A 15,918-nucleotide genomic window follows, 5' to 3' on the forward strand; every position below is an offset into this window, starting at 1 on the left:
AAATTAAACTCTAATTGAACACATTTTTTATATGATTATATAATATATAGCTATTTTATTTTTCAAAAGTATATTTTTTATATGATTATAAAATATATAGTTATTTTATTTTTTAAATGTTGTGTTTTTTTTTTTTTTTAATAAAAGATGTTGTGGCATTAATTGTAGCATTAATTATTTCCCAAACCATATAGCTTTATTATATAAAAGATAATAGATGTGGAAATGATGAGAATGTAGGTAAAAGTGTTGTATTCTATCATAATGTTTGAGAGTATAGAGAGCGAATATATAGATACTAGATAGAGTCATAGTCTAACATGAATAATATACTCCTAGTTTAACATGAATAATATAGTCCTAGTCTAACACGAAAAATATAGTCATAGTCTAACACGAATAATATAATCATAGTCTAATATGAATAATAGAGTCCTAATACTCTCCATCAAGCACAAGGTTGGGTAGCCAAAACATTGAGTTTGTCACGGAGAGAATTAAAACGCAAAGACGAAAGAGACTTTGTAAAGATATCCGCTAGTTGATCTTTGGTTGAAATAAAGTGCACATCTAACCCCTTTTTAGCTACTTTATCGCGAACAAAATGATAGTCAATCTCAATGTGCTTCGTGCGGGCATGAAACACTAGATTGGCACATAAGTAAGTAGCTCCCAAATTATCACACCATAGTCGAGGAGGAGACGCAGGAGGGATGCCGATTTCGTGTAACAGGGAAACAAGCCATGTAACTTCTGCAGATACATCAGCTAGTCCCTTGTATTTTGCTTCAGTTTAGGAACGTGCCACAGTCCGTTGCTTCCGAAAAACCCAAGATATAAAATTACTGCCCAAGAACACAGAAAAGCCACTAGTAAACTTGCGATCATTCGGATTGCCAGCCCAATCTGAGTCAGAATAGGCGTGAATATCCATAGATGTAGACCGAGAAATACGTAGACCAAAATTCAGGGTGCCCTTGACATACCCAGGACTCTTTTTAGAGAGGCCCAGTCCGTAGTAGTGGGAGCATGCATGTCAGGACGAGTTACCGTAAGATACTGGAGAGTACATGCAAGACTCCTGTACTGTGTAGGAACGACAACTTCGTCAGTGATTTTCGCAGAAGAGACGGGCGTGACTACTGGCTTGCAGTCCACCATGCCAGCACGTTTGAGAATATCCTTCATGTACCGTTGTTGTGATAAAAGCATACCACTAGATAACGGGACAGTTTCAATACCCAAAAAGAAAGAAGGCACATTCATATCACGAACCTTAAACTCAAGGGCTAATTTATCAATAAGAGCAGTAACACGATCTGAGTCAGAACCCATAATTAAAATGTCATCAACATACACCAAGAAATAAAGACGAACATAGTCACGAGAATAGATAAAGAGAGACACATCCGTCTTTGAAGGCGAGAAGCCCACAGAGACAAGAAAATCATGTAACATTGTTAACCAAGCACGTGGAGCTTGTTTGAGTCCGTATAGAGATTTTTTAAGCAAACACACATGATCAGTTAATGACTTGTCCTCATAACCAGGTGGCTGTCGCATGTAAACAGTCTTAGCTACCTCGCCATTTAAAAAGGCGTTATGAATATCCAACTGGCGAATAGTCCACCCACGAGATACAGCTAAAGATAAGAGAAGGCGTACCGTAGTGGGCTTAACCACAGGACTAAAGGTCTCAAAAAAGTCCTCTCTAGCAACCTGATTAAAACCCTTGGCCACCAACCTAGCTTTCTGACGTTCTATTGAACAATCGGCCTTCCGTTTGGTTCTAAAACCCCACTTGCAACCAACAACATTCATACCTAGTTGAACGGAACAAGACGCCATGTCTGATTATGGACCAAGGCATTGAACTCTGTGTCCATCGCATCACGCCACTCAGGAAACTTGACCGCCTGAGAGTAACAAGTAGGCTCAGGTGCTGTGGTAGAAATAGTGGTTAGGGCGACATATTGATGCGGACCCGAGCTACGTGTGTTCATAGCATGCGACCGGGGAGGAGGAGTGGCTCGCCGAGGATGTTCGCGCGGCCTGCCGCGCTGCTCAACCTGCTGGTCTGAGACAGTCCGCTCACTCGATGCGGACTACTCGGGACCATTATCGTCACCATCGCCAAAAGCCGAAACGGGCTCATCCGACTGCCGAGCGCCATCAACAGCCGTGACCGAGACACCACGACCTCGGCACGTCACAACTGGTGCAGCAGCCCAAGGTTCGAAACATGGTCTAGCAACCTACGAGGCAACATGAGAAACAAAGGGAAACATAGTCCCATCGAATCGCACGTGGCGACAGATAAAAACCTTGTTAGTGTTAGTATCCAAACAGCAGTAGCCACGATAAGACGGATGACAACCTAGAAAAACACAAGGAGACGAACGAAACTGGAGTTTATTGCGATTATATGGACGAAGGACAGGAAATCACAAACAACCAAATACTCGCAAGTAAGAGTAGGACGGGGGAGATCGATGCAAACGAAAATGAGGAGACTCATCAGACAGAACACGAGTAGGGATTTTATTAATTAGATACACAGCAGTTTCAAAAGCATAGTCCCAAAAACGAGACGGGACAGATGCTTGAGCCATTAAAGACAGCCTGAGTATACGCATAGGATTGCCTGTGATGAATACCCTGCGAAGCAAGAGTGGAACCAAGCTTTTTATATTCTCCCCCTAAATCAGACTGAAAAGAAATAATCTTGCGAGAAAAAGAACGTTCAACAAGTGACAGAAACTTATCAAATATAGCATACAAATCAGACTTTGCACGCATTGGATAATACCACATATAACGAGTGTAATCATCCACAAACAACACAAAATATTTAAAGTCAGTCACATAAAGTAATGGCGCAGGGCCCCAAATATCTAACTATATTAATTCTAAAGGATGCGTACTAGTAGTTTCAACACGAGATAAAGGAAAACGAGAAGATTTTCCCAATTAACAACAGGAACATACATTGGGAAGATCACTAGAATTAAATGTACTAACAGACGAAGACGTTAGAATTTGACGCAAGACTCGAGAATGAGGATGCCCCAACCGCATGTGCAAACGTAAGAGGATCGCGCAACAATAAACGTAGCAGGAGAGGCAGAAGACGCAGGCCATGTGTAGAGACCTCCAGATGCATGTCCCTTAAAAAGAACATTCTTGGTTAAAATGTCCTTCACATAGAAACAAAGAGGGTGAAATTCAAAGAAAACATTATTGTCTTTCGCAAAATGTTGAACAGATAATAAAGAAGAAGAGAGACCAGGGACATGCAAAACATCATGCAACTTAAACGACCTAGAATCAGTGGCTAACGAAGCAGAACCAACATTAACAATAGGCAAACCTGTACCACTGCCGACTCGCAGAGTTTCCGAGCCATCATAACTTGTCGCGGAAGTCATCAAGGATGAATTAGGGGTAGCATGATTCGTAGCACCAGTGTCCGGGAACCACTCATGAGGACCGCTGTGGTCACCATTCTCACCAGAGACATCCACATTCGTCCGAGGAGCCGGGGGGGTTGAGAAACGATGGCAACACGAGAGAGCCCCGTGTCCGAGCCACGCCAGCGACCGCGACCACGTCTACCGCCGCCCGAGCATCGACCGCGACCTTGCTGCTATGTCACATTGCCACGACCACGACTAGGGGCGGCACCGCCTCGGCCAGCGGCCATTGCAACCGGCGGGACACCGCCGACTCCATCGTCAGCACAAATCCACTCCTGCGACCGGGTACGGTATACTACCATCGATGAAGCTGAGAAGACCTTGACCTTCTAGAAACGGTAGCATCTGTGTCTGCCAAAAAAGATAATTACGGGAGGTCAATTTCAAGGAAACAAAGTGATGAGCTGAGAGGCTATTCCCGGTGGGCATAGGGGAAGTCTCGGTAACGGTCCGTTCAGAAGATCGAACAGAGCCATCATCAGGGAGACCGAGACCTTCCATTAGAGAAAACCTGGAAGTTGATACCAGATGAGATTGTATGTAAAAGTGTTGTATTCTATCACAATGTCTGATAGTACAAAGAGCGAATATATAGATACTAGATAGAGTCCTAGTCTACACGAATAATATAGTCCTAATAGAAATAAGTCGAGTTGGCTACTATTTGACTAAATAGGCCTAGGCATGATATGTGAGTCGTGAGATTAGAGTTTTATTTTATAAGGGTCTATTTACTTTCGTTCTCTATTTCAATTTTTTGTTTTTCTATTCTGTTTTCGAAAACTAAAATTAAAAACTTGTTTACTAGTAGTTATTTTTTAAATTCATTTTCCACTTACGAAATTAAATATGTATTATTACATATATTTATAAGTTATTTCGTGAAAAAATGTGACTACAAAATATTTGATTTATTGTAATAATTTAAAATAAGTTACTTCGTGACAAAATGTGATTACAAAATATTTGATTTATTGTAATAATTTAAAATAAGTTACTTCGTGACAAAATGTGATTACAAAACATTGCAAATAAAATTGAGTACACCATCGATGATTATAATTTGCACAAAGTGCATCCACGCTCACACAATTGTAGCATTTGGTGTTTGTTGGTTTTATGACTTTTGGGCCGTCAACGGCAGGCCAACACTACCGTTAGAATAACGAGAATATCGTAAAAATATAGGAGAAATATATGGAGAAAATATAGGAACTTTGTATGGATGAATCATGAATATTGTTTTGTGAATACTGAAAGTTCTCTTCCACCTCCTTCGAGGGGTCTATTTATACATATTTTGGACATAGAGCCCTATAAAGAATAAGAATTATAGACTGCCTCATATTGGAATTCTTAATTACATTGGGAATGATAAGTCCTAATTCTATTATACTAGAAATAATGAGTCAAATTCTAATTATATTGGAAAAAAATGCTCAATCTTTGACAAACTCTTGGGTTGCTCTATATCGTGTATCTTTCTTGGGCTTCCTTGATTCAGCTATTTTCTCAAGCCGATCCATGTGGCCCAGGCTTAGTATACTATCTATCATCTAGTCCCCCACTTTCTTGAGATTCCGCGCAGTCGATGTCTCAAGAAAGTATCTTGAAATATTCACCGATCCGCTAATAATAATAATAATAATAACAATAATAACAATAACAATAACAACAACAACAACAACAACAATAATAATAATAATAATACAAACCCCCCTTAAAATACAAACTGTATGCATGTAAGTATGTTAATGTCTGCACGAGCTAATCCCAGATATTATTGGCAGTGTGCCAGTGTGCATGTAAATATGTTAATATGTGCACGAGCTAATCCCAAATTTTAATGTGTGCACGAGATTTGGAAACGTTTGATTCGGTAGGTTCAACTTGATATTATAAACAAATTGCAAATTGTATGGAAAGTTATTTCTTTAAACTTGATGTTCTGTATTTTGTTCATATGCTGGTTACTACCTCAAAGTAAATAGATACTAATTCTTGCAGATGAATCTCTTGAAGACTCCTCCTCATCCGAGATATTCAGGTCATTGTTATAGCACTCATCGTTTATGTACCCACCCTCAGTTCCTTCAATCATTTTATGCATTTATTTCATCCTTTCCCTTTACCAACTGCAGTCAAAACGCCTTCCATACAAAGAACTCAAAATATGTCCCTCTCCAGCATTCTGCTTTCTCCCAGAGCTCATGGGACTTATTGAAAGTCATAATGCTCCATAACTACAATGCTAGTGTGACTTTATAACTTCATTGTGTATGCACTGTTTGATATCGATTTTTATGTGATTCTAGACTAGTTATTATGTTTGCATTGAACTTGTTATGAACTCCTAAAAATATATTAACCATTTAAATACTATATTGGCTAAGTACAATTAGAGGGTCGTTGTAGTTAATGCTGATCAGTCACTATAAATCAGCAATCATCATGCAAATCAAGGGACTAACACTCTATAGTAGCTCTATACATTCTATTATCATCTAGCTAAGCTAGTAGTGTTTTGCTTTATTAATTAAAGATTCTCACTTCTGGGAAGAGAGAAAAGGTGAAAAGAAACAGCTCATTTGGAGAATTGAAGCTCATTTTCTTATTAAGTTGTACTCTTCTATTTCAATTAATAAGGATTAAGCTGTACTATTCTATTTCTTCCATGGTTGAAAAAATCGCTAAGCGCTCCTCGAGCGCCTAAGGTGCTTAAGCGAGGATTAATCGGCCTAGACGTCCGTGTATTTTTTTATTTTGTTTTTTATTTTTTAAAAATTTGTTTAAATTTGTTTATTTTTATTTTTTAAGACTTGATAATTATAAACTATTTAATACTTTAATAATTAATACTAAAATATTAAATATTAACCTAAAAAACATCTAGAGTTTAAACAATTTAGGGTTATTTCGTTCAAAATGATGTCGTTTTGAGTAAAATTTCCCATTTAAAAAAGAAGGGAACAATAGCTAATCGGCCGACTAAACGACCTAGTCGGCATCTAGGCGGCCTAGTCGGTGCCTAAGAAGCCTAGTCGACGTTTAGAAAGCCTAGGCGGTGCTTAGGCGGCCGCCTAGACCACCGATTATAGTGAAATGCTAGACGCCCGACCAGCGCCTAGCGCCAAGGCGCCGATTAATCGGTGTCTAGGCGGGATTTTCGCAACACTGATTTCTTCAAGTAATAGACATTGTTTTGCAGGTATGTTTGAATGATTGTTGCTAATCTTTTTGGATGGGTTGTTGTAGCTGGAAAGAGTGAAGATTGAAGAACATGGTGGATGTGAAGTTATTAACTTGTATTGAATTGATGTGAAGTTTCTGATTTGTATGGTGAATTAATTGGTGATATATTGTATTTGATGGTTAGGATTTGTGACTTGTTATTTAGTTAGTATGGGTGATATATTGTATTTGATGGTTAGAATTTATTATATTATTTTGTTTATGTTTAAGAGTATGCTGAATTGTTGTATGCATGTGATGGTATTGAATATCTTTTTATTGTATTTTATATTGAAAATTTACAAACTACAGTATTAATAAAAAATAAAATTTAAAAATACTTTATATTGCAACATTAAATAATTAGGTACTAAAATTTCTAATAAAAAATAATTAAAGGACTAAAATTATAATTTTCACTTTTAAATATATCGGCATAAATCTAAACTCACAGACCTGTTACGACCAACACTCTCTAGGCAGCCGGAAGGGATTCCACGCGCCACCTTTAACTCCATTAGTTTATTACAGTCCGTAACATTAGCATGCCCAAAAGCAGAGCTGCCCCATGGCGGTGCTGCAAAACCTCCCCTCAGTGGCTAGAGCCATCACTTTCTCAGCTCAACAACTTTGTTAATATAATCATAATTATACACAAAGATTCTACGATTAATTAAAATACTACTAAAACAAAAGGCAAAAGAAAATCTTCCGTGTAAGGTTATAGAAGATTCTCACCTTTCCCTTTTATATTTATATATATATTTATGTATTTGTATATACAGTATGTATTTTTGTATACAATTATACTCCGTAGTTCCAATGTACGCAATGATTACGGGAGTATACGTATCATGAATTCGGACATTTGTATTTTGTTGCTGATCTGTTGATTCATTGAGTTTGCTGGCTGGCTGCTTCTGCAGGTGCGTATGGTTGATCGATATACTCGATATTTTTTTCTTGGTATTATAGGAAAAATTGTATTTGGTTTTGGGTTCTTCATTTTTATTTTTAATTTTTTAAATTAAAATTAGTTTGATTGGGTGAAGCTCGTAGTGAAGATCTGAATTGCAGAAAATGATAATCAATGGGGTTCTAGAAGGCGTGAGAAGTGAAGTGAAAGCGACTGCTCTTAGCTGAGACAGCATTTTGACTTGATGGAGTAAATTTCTAGTTTGATTTGCCCGAGAAAAAATTAGTGGTATTGAAAGTGATTTTAAGGAAAAAATTACTATTAAATCTTTTAGGTTTACTATTGAATAGTTATTACCCCCGTTTACATTGTTTTTCTACAATTAAAACAGCACAGCACTTGTAGTATGGCTTTTGATGTGGTTTCTTTCCTGTCTTTGGGGTATGAGGCATTTATTTTGACTTGTTTCCACATACGAAGAAGAGAAAGTTCATGTGTGTCAAACCCTCAAGCTAATTCACAGTTGCTTATAAATATGTAAAGAAGGCTGAATTCCTTGAGGAAGTGATTTTAATTGGAAAAAAGGAAGAATTTAAGTCAGAACCCTAGCTAAGTTCTGCCAAATAATTGGAAGCTGAGATCTTTGTGAAAAGTTATTGACAAATAATTAAACTGTTAGTTATAAATGATCCTTGCTTTATCATCCCTAGGCATTCAGAATCTATAATGCAAGATCTTGATATGTTATTCACTTTGTTCTCATGATATAGGAGAACTATAGATCTATAAGCTTGGAATAGTTGCAATAATGTCAAAGTAAAAGTCAATGAGGAAAAAAATGTAATTTGACACCTTTTTTTTTTTTTAATTTAATTGTTTCCCTTAGGATAATTGTTTGTGTGGGGTGGAGTTATGGTGTTTGAAATTATGATGGTAAACATAATGCTTCAAATATTTGCATTTTAGGACGGGGCGGGGGGAATTCAAGAGGGAGTTAAAACTTAAAATAACTCAAGATACACAAATCAGGCACGCTTCATTTCTTTAGGTGATGGGTTTGGAGCAGTTGTACAATTACATTTGCAATGCTAATTCTGCCAACTATCTATCAGGGTTCTTTCTAACTGCATGCTTATTGTTGATACTGAGAAATGAAGATGGCAACAGAGCTTGTTAATTCTGCTACAAGTGACAAACTTACAGAAACAGATTGGATAAAAAACATTGAGATTTGTGAATTAGTTGCTCGTGATAACAGGTACCAAATCAGCACTTGTTCTGAATGTGTTCCATTATTTATTTGATCGATATTGACAGTCTTTTGCTGTAATATTATCATTCTATATTGGCAGGTTTTAATTTACTGTCAGTACATGTATTGTGGAGAAAATATGCATCTTAATAGTTTGCTTTTTGATTACTGCATTTATGAGCTTAGGAATTTACAATATTTGAAGCAATGTCATTATATAATGTAATTAACATTTCATCCAATATATTCTCCCTTAACATTTGTAGTTATATGGTACTTTGGTGGCATTATGAGCCATTTTTCGTACTAAAGTTTTATTTTATAGGATTTCTAGCCCAAAAGAGCTGTACTTCCAAATCAAGGCAAATATAAATGATCTAATGACTCCTCTAAATCAAAAGTCGATTAAAATTTCAAATCTTAAAATATGATGGTATTTCGAATTATTAATAACAATTATGGAATGATGAAGAATATGTGAAACAGGTAGCATTAAAACGAATCAATACTGACTATTGTATTAAACCATTGATTTAACAATTTTTCTTTTCCTGACTGTAGAAGGATGGCAGTCTACATCACTGATTTTTAAACTTTTTTGGACTTAGGAAATAGGAAGTATTAGAAGAAAGAACATCGTATATTATATAAAACAATTCATTTGACACTTTCTTCTTTTCTAGAAGAACCATAATTCTATTATTTTTATTTTTAAAATTATTTTTATGGACTTCATAGTTATTTTCAAACTATTAATAACGTATATGGAAAGATGAAGAATATGCAAAATAGGTGGTGTTAAACCAAAACAATACTGACTATTGTATTAAACCATTGATTTAACAATTTCTCTTTTCCAGACGATAGAAGGATAGTCGTTTTGCATCACTGGTTTTTAAAAACTTTTTGGACTTAGGACGTATTAAAAGAAACAATACCATATATTGTATAAAACAATTCATTTGACACTTTCTCCTTTACTAGAAGAAGAGCCATAGTTCTATATTTTTATTTTTAAAATTATTTTTATGGACTTCAGGCTAAATGTTTGATTGGATAGGTTTTACAGATGTGATATTTGATTACATGTCTATCGTGTTAGTGGTACAATATGTATTTCCTTTTTCTCTCCTTTTGCCTGGGGAGAAGGGGAGGGGGGAAGGGGGGGGGGGTTACGTGGAGAAATTGGCGCTTCAAGGGTTGGCTTTAGAGTTTGCAAGATGCATGTCCATCTGCAGGGTAACATAGCTTCTTCCTTGAACTAACAGTCTAACACTTGTCTCAAAATGGGATTTGGGAGGAATTTATCTTTCGGCTTCTTGAGGATGTGTGACAGTGAAAATTTTCTATATTATTAATAATATTCACTGTCACTTATCTGTTCCTCAAGCACAATATATTTCTTTATAAAGTCTCAAATATTTTAGTTCTATTATATAACATTAAATTTGTTGACTTTCAGTTATCAGTTCAGTGTTGATCATAGTTATATTACTTATGCAAAGTCTCAAATATTTTAATTCTATAAGGTAGCACCAGTTTTGTTGATAAATATCATAAACTCTAATATCATAATATTTTTTCAAAAGGATTTACTGGTTAGCTAAATGCAAGACACTCATCCTGGGTCTTCATTGTTTCTTGAGTTACTGAGGTACGAAACTTAAGCTGCTTTTATTTTTCTTCAGGCAAGCTAAAGATGTTGTTAAAGCTATAAAAAAGCACTTGGGAAGTAAAAATCCAACAGCTCAGCTATTTTCAGTAACAGTAAGCAACTTTTGTTTTGCTAAAATTAAATTTTCAACCTCACTGGCTTTAATTTATTGTCCTATTAGTTTGGAAACACTAAAACAGTAGTTATATTTGTGGGTAAGGAGTATTTGGGTGGTTGTTTAATTTTGCAGTTGCTGGAGATGCTACTGAACAATATAGGAGATTCTGTTCACAAGCAGGTTGTAGAGACTGGAATTCTCCCAGTTCTTGTAAAGATAGTAAAGAAAAAGGTTTACATCTCATAATCGTAATTCTTTCTCATTTAATCATTTCATTAAATGTTAATTTTTATTTTTATTTTCTTTCTATAGTCAGATATACCTGTAAGAGAGAAAATATTTCTTCTTCTAGATGCTGCACAGACATCTGTTGGTGGGGCTTCTGGGAGGTATCCTCAGTACTATTCTGCATACTACGAGTTGGTGGTAGGTACCACAAATGATAACAATTCCCTTTTTTTTTCTTTTCTATGTTATGGGATAGTGGTGGGTCTTTTACAAATGAATTTTGCATCATCAACTCCATTTTGTTAATTAGGCTCCAGGTACTGTATTTTTTGTCATTGATTCTGGAGATTAAAACAAAAAAGTACCTGATAATTGAAGCTGACTGATAATAGCTACATTATCACTAAAGATAAATGAATTGGCTTTTGTGAAGTTGATTGAAAATTGTGTGGGAGAAAGAATTTAAAATAAGCGAAGTGAAAGAGAGAAACTGCAACTATAAAGAGTCAGGAGAGTTAAGCCTGTCTCTATTTATGTACTCAATATGTAGATATTGCAAAGGTATTCCTTGGTCAAAATGTATACCTCAATCCTCATTACCTCTCAACATTTAATACTTCTGTTGTACTTGCTAACATTGGTAAGTTCTCTATTGATTCCAAAAAATCACAATGATATGGTTAAAATAAACTATGTTAAATATTTTAATATTTGAAATTTCAAACAATTTAGATGAATTTTAGTAAGATTAAAGGAATGTGCATTTTGACATTGGAAAACAAGGGATAGTAAGAATGGGTATCTTGTTCTTGCATTTCTATTTAGTTGCTGTTATAGTGTTATCGTTTTTTTTTTTTTTTGGTGATGATGCTTTTTAGTTGTATTCCTTTTTTATAATTCTTCGTTGGTTAATAGGTAATGGCAATAAGAATGTTAAGTTGATTACTCTTATCGTTATTCTTGAATAAAAAATTTGCAAGCTACATTGATCTGTAATATTTACACAGATGTGACTTGAAAATATACAATGCTTGTAAAACATTTCATGGCTGCGGAATTTGAATGTCAAAATAATACTTGATATTTCAGAATGCAGGAGCAAAATTTCCTCAAAGACCTCATGTCATTCCAAAAGAGCATCCAATATCTTCCAATGATAATAAGAATAACCCTTGTGTCGGTGAGTTGGCCACTTCTCACTGCGGAAAGAATGCACAGCAACCAGAGACTGAAAAAGTTCCAGATTCTAGGTATTATTTGTTTCATTTCCCATTAACAAGGAAAGAGAAATAATAAAGTTAGCACGCCTTGTTTCTTATAACCCCAATGATAAATGACGATTACAGTTTCTGGAGAAAGATAAGGTACTCCCTCTGTCCCATTTTATCTGTCATACTTATTATTCATTGGTCAAACCGACTTTTTCTTCTTTGTTTGTTTTCTTTAGTATCTTTTACTTATTTTAAAATTTGATTTTGTGTGTTCAATAGTACTTTTAGTGTAGTTTTTAAATATATAAATTTTGTATACTAATACTAAACTTAATATTATGAAAAATTGAATTAAAAATAACATCAGTCAAGTCTCATTAATCGAACCAGATACATAAAATGGAACTGAGGGAGTATTTAATTTTAGAATATCAAGCTGCATCTCCTCCATTTCGTCTGCTTTTCTTAAATGGAAATCAAAGATGTAGTTCCTACCCCATCTAAATTTCTTTTTCCTGCTCAATAGTGGGCTTGCTATTAATTTTCTTGATTGTATGTATTCAATAGAAAACATTCTTAGTGACCCTAGCATTAAATGTTTTTGTTCAAGTTGTGGTCAATAAACACTTAAGTACAAAGAACATTAGAATCTTAGGCTGATTGCGACTGGACTAAAAGGCCCTTGGCAACTTTTTGACATTTAAGTCTGCCAAAAAGGGAATGTCCTTGATATATGATCTCAGTTTCATAATAATGAGAAGATATTGTATTTATGCAGTATTCTGAAGAAAGCCAGTGCTGCACTTGAAGTCTTAAGGGAAGTCATTGATGCTGTTGATATTCAACATCCTGAGGTATGTTGGTTGCTTTGTATCGTATTTTTTCATGTGACCATACACACACATATTCATGTGAGAGTGTACTTCTTTTTGAGTTTGAAACATATGATAAGAATAACTAGTTTTGACAGTAATATTTTTTTCATTTTAAGGGAGCAAGGGATGAGTTCACACTTGATCTTGTGGAACAATGTTCATTTCAGAAGCAAAGAGTTATGCATCTTGCAATGACTTCTCGGTAATAATTTCTAACTGTATACCTATCCAAAAAGAGAAAAAGAAAAACAATTTGACTACTTGTATTCTTGTGATGAATAACATTTGATAATTAAACATCATTCTTTCTCTGTCATTATATCGACACCATATATCTTTTTACAAGCAGAGTGTTGAGCATTCACACATATTTGAGCCCAATAATCTAGTTCTAGATTAGACAAAATAAAGTTCAAGTGAACTTAATTTGCTTGAAATAATTTTAAAAGTCTAATGCTTTTTGCAAAACCTAATAAGCATAATATTTTGTTTTAATGGATAGGATATGTATGGTCTCACTTTTGATTTTAGTGACAAACTGACAAGAAGTGAAGCTAAAGTCAAATCCTTAATAACACTATGCTTCTATTTGCCAGCAACTTGCTGGGGACTTTGAATTGCTTCTATGTCACATATACGAAAGTGTATGTGTGTGTGTGTGTGTGTGTCTCTCTCTCTCTCTCTCTCTCTATATATATATATATATATATATATATATATATATATATATATATATATATATATATATATATAGACACACACACACACATTGAGGATCAAATGAGAACTATGCCTTAAGTGAGAACTGTATGAGTGCACACAATCTACTTCACAAATGCACATAATTTACCCCAGGATCTCCTGGTAGTAGATTTTGTGCATTCATGTAGTAGATTGTGTGCACTCATGCAGCAGGTAGCAGGTTCTCACCTAAGGCATGGTTCTCATATGTTCATATAAAATGACATATTGTACTTTTCTCATATGTTCATATAAAATGACATATTGTACTTTTCTCATATGTTCATAGATGATGTTGCAAGCCAGATCTTTTCTTGTGGTTAGATGTTTATGACCAAAGAAGGAAGTAAATCTAAAGAAATAGCATTCCAACAGTAATCTTGAGAAGCAATTGTTCTTAATTCCTGTTGTGCTAATCTGCATAGCAACCTTTACTCTCCAGGGATGATGGTGTTGTTTCTAAAGCAATCGAACTTATTGAGCAGCTTGATAGAGTTCTTTCAAGGCATGATGCACTTGTAGCTGGTAGACCAATGTCAATTTCAATTCCTGCTGACCATGAGCAATCAGAGGAGGAGGAGGAGGAGGCCGAGCAGCTTTTTAGAAGGTATGCTTCTATAATCTGCTGTTAAGATGCACACTGACATCACATAACTGCTACACACATCTCTAAGTATGCTGATTTTACATGCTACAAGAAATAAATATGTGAGTAAATAATTGTGAATTGTAGTTACTGCCTATTCTTGACCTCTAAATTGTAAACTCAGTTTCCTTTCAGTGCCACAGAAATCTATTTCTGCTGGTCATGTGTTCTTTTTATGCACTGTTTCTTACTTATAGTTGCTTCTATTTGGTTGTGGTGTTTAAATCAATGTGTTCCTGCTTGAGGAAAGAAACAGTGATATTTAAATTTATGACCGTAAAAAGGCTTAGCACAGCCCATGGTTATGTGAATAAATTTAATTCTCATTTTAGCTCAAATTTTGCAGAATGCGAAAAGGAAAAGCTCGTATACAACCTGAAGATGAAGACTGCCACATAGATAGACCTATGGGATTGCTTGGATCATCTGTTCCTGGAAATATGCTTCACCGTCCACTCATAAGGCCAGTGTCTTTAGAGCATAAACAAGAAAATGATATGGGGAAGACAGCTATTACAATTCCACCACCGCCTGCTAAGCATGCTGAGAGGGAGAAATTCTTTCAGGAAATCAAATTGGACGGCTCTACTCTAACAAGGCACGTGAGGGGCCTTTCCTTGCACAGTCGCAATGCCAGCAGCTCCGGAAGTGGCAGCATAGATTTTAGTAACTGAGTGCTTCAAATTATGGATTTATGTGATTCTGATTAGATGCTGGATGGAGGGTAGAGGGATTGGCGATTGGAACATTATCCAATATGGAGTTAGATTAAAATTGTGCCTATAGCTAAACATCTTTTCAATAATTTTTTTTTCTTTCTTTTTGGGCTTGTGGGTCGGCATTGTAAATTGAAATAGGCTTCCCAACTGGTTTGAAGGAGATTGAAGAGAGGATGTGGAGTAGTGTTTGCTTTTGCCATGATTTTGACCTCCTTAAATTGTGTTGTGTTGGGCTGTTGGCTTTCTGAACCTTGTGTCTTTCAACTGCTTTTTCTGAGGTTGTAGCAAGTGTTCTGCTTCATTTACAGACCAAAATTTCCTTACAAAGGTGATTCTGTGATACTAAAATTGGAGACCATACAATGATTTGCTTCTTTATATTTAATTAGTGTTTAACCGTGCGATTCGCCGATTATAATTTATTTTGAATAAATTTATTAATTCTGAATTTACATTGTCTAATAATTTGAAAATATTTAAATTATTATATGGAGTATAATATTATGACCTATTATTATTTTATAAGAGGGCACAAGTGCATATGATAACTCAAGTTCACATCCGAACTTCATTATATATATATATATAGACTAATTAAGGATCTCGTGAGAACAGTACCATAGGAAAGAAATAAAAATCAATCTTAATCTTATATGTGTTAAAATATGACGGATTTGATCAATTTTTTTTTATTTATTTTTTTTAAAGAACTATATTTGCATTTTCGTAATTGTCATCAATTTTACTATGCAAACTTGAACACTTAAATATGCAATCTTTGACAACTAAACATGCAAACTCAGTAAATTTTATAAAGTCAACGAAAAAGCTAAATTTTAAATATAAACTGT

General features: G+C 35.1%; 1 protein-coding gene across 2 annotated transcripts; it reads left to right on the forward strand.

Moving 5' to 3' along the window:
- Positions 1-7,317: 7,317 nt before the first annotated feature.
- On the forward strand, positions 7,318-15,349 carry LOC109179107 (TOM1-like protein 2). 2 transcript variants are annotated; one of them, XM_019328673.1, is made up of 10 exons: positions 7,318-7,633; positions 8,736-8,881; positions 10,564-10,642; positions 10,780-10,878; positions 10,960-11,073; positions 11,965-12,125; positions 12,865-12,940; positions 13,078-13,163; positions 14,145-14,309; positions 14,695-15,349. In XM_019328673.1, exons 2-10 carry the CDS (start codon positions 8,775-8,777, stop codon positions 15,020-15,022), a joined length of 1,215 nt encoding a protein of 404 aa, XP_019184218.1. In that variant the 5' UTR covers positions 7,318-7,633; positions 8,736-8,774; the 3' UTR covers positions 15,023-15,349. The 2 variants fall into 2 exon arrangements, with proteins under 2 accessions (XP_019184218.1, XP_019184219.1); XM_019328674.1 differs by having other exon boundaries at positions 7,323-7,633; positions 8,781-8,881.
- Positions 15,350-15,918: the final 569 nt, after the last annotated feature.

Source organism: Ipomoea nil, unplaced genomic scaffold (genome assembly GCF_001879475.1).
Source record: "Ipomoea nil cultivar Tokyo-kokei standard unplaced genomic scaffold, Asagao_1.1 scaffold0876, whole genome shotgun sequence".
NCBI classification, from domain to species: Eukaryota; Viridiplantae; Streptophyta; class Magnoliopsida; order Solanales; family Convolvulaceae; genus Ipomoea; species Ipomoea nil.

Coding starts and splice junctions, on each gene's coding strand:
- LOC109179107 (XM_019328673.1), top strand. CDS start 8,775: ATGAAGATGGCAACAGAGCTTGTTAATTCTGCTACAAGTGACAAACTT. Junction 11,074..11,964: donor CTGCATACTACGAGTTGGTG/GTAGGTACCACA, acceptor TTGATATTTCAG/AATGCAGGAGCAAAATTTCC. Junction 14,310..14,694: donor GCCGAGCAGCTTTTTAGAAG/GTATGCTTCTAT, acceptor CAAATTTTGCAG/AATGCGAAAAGGAAAAGCTC.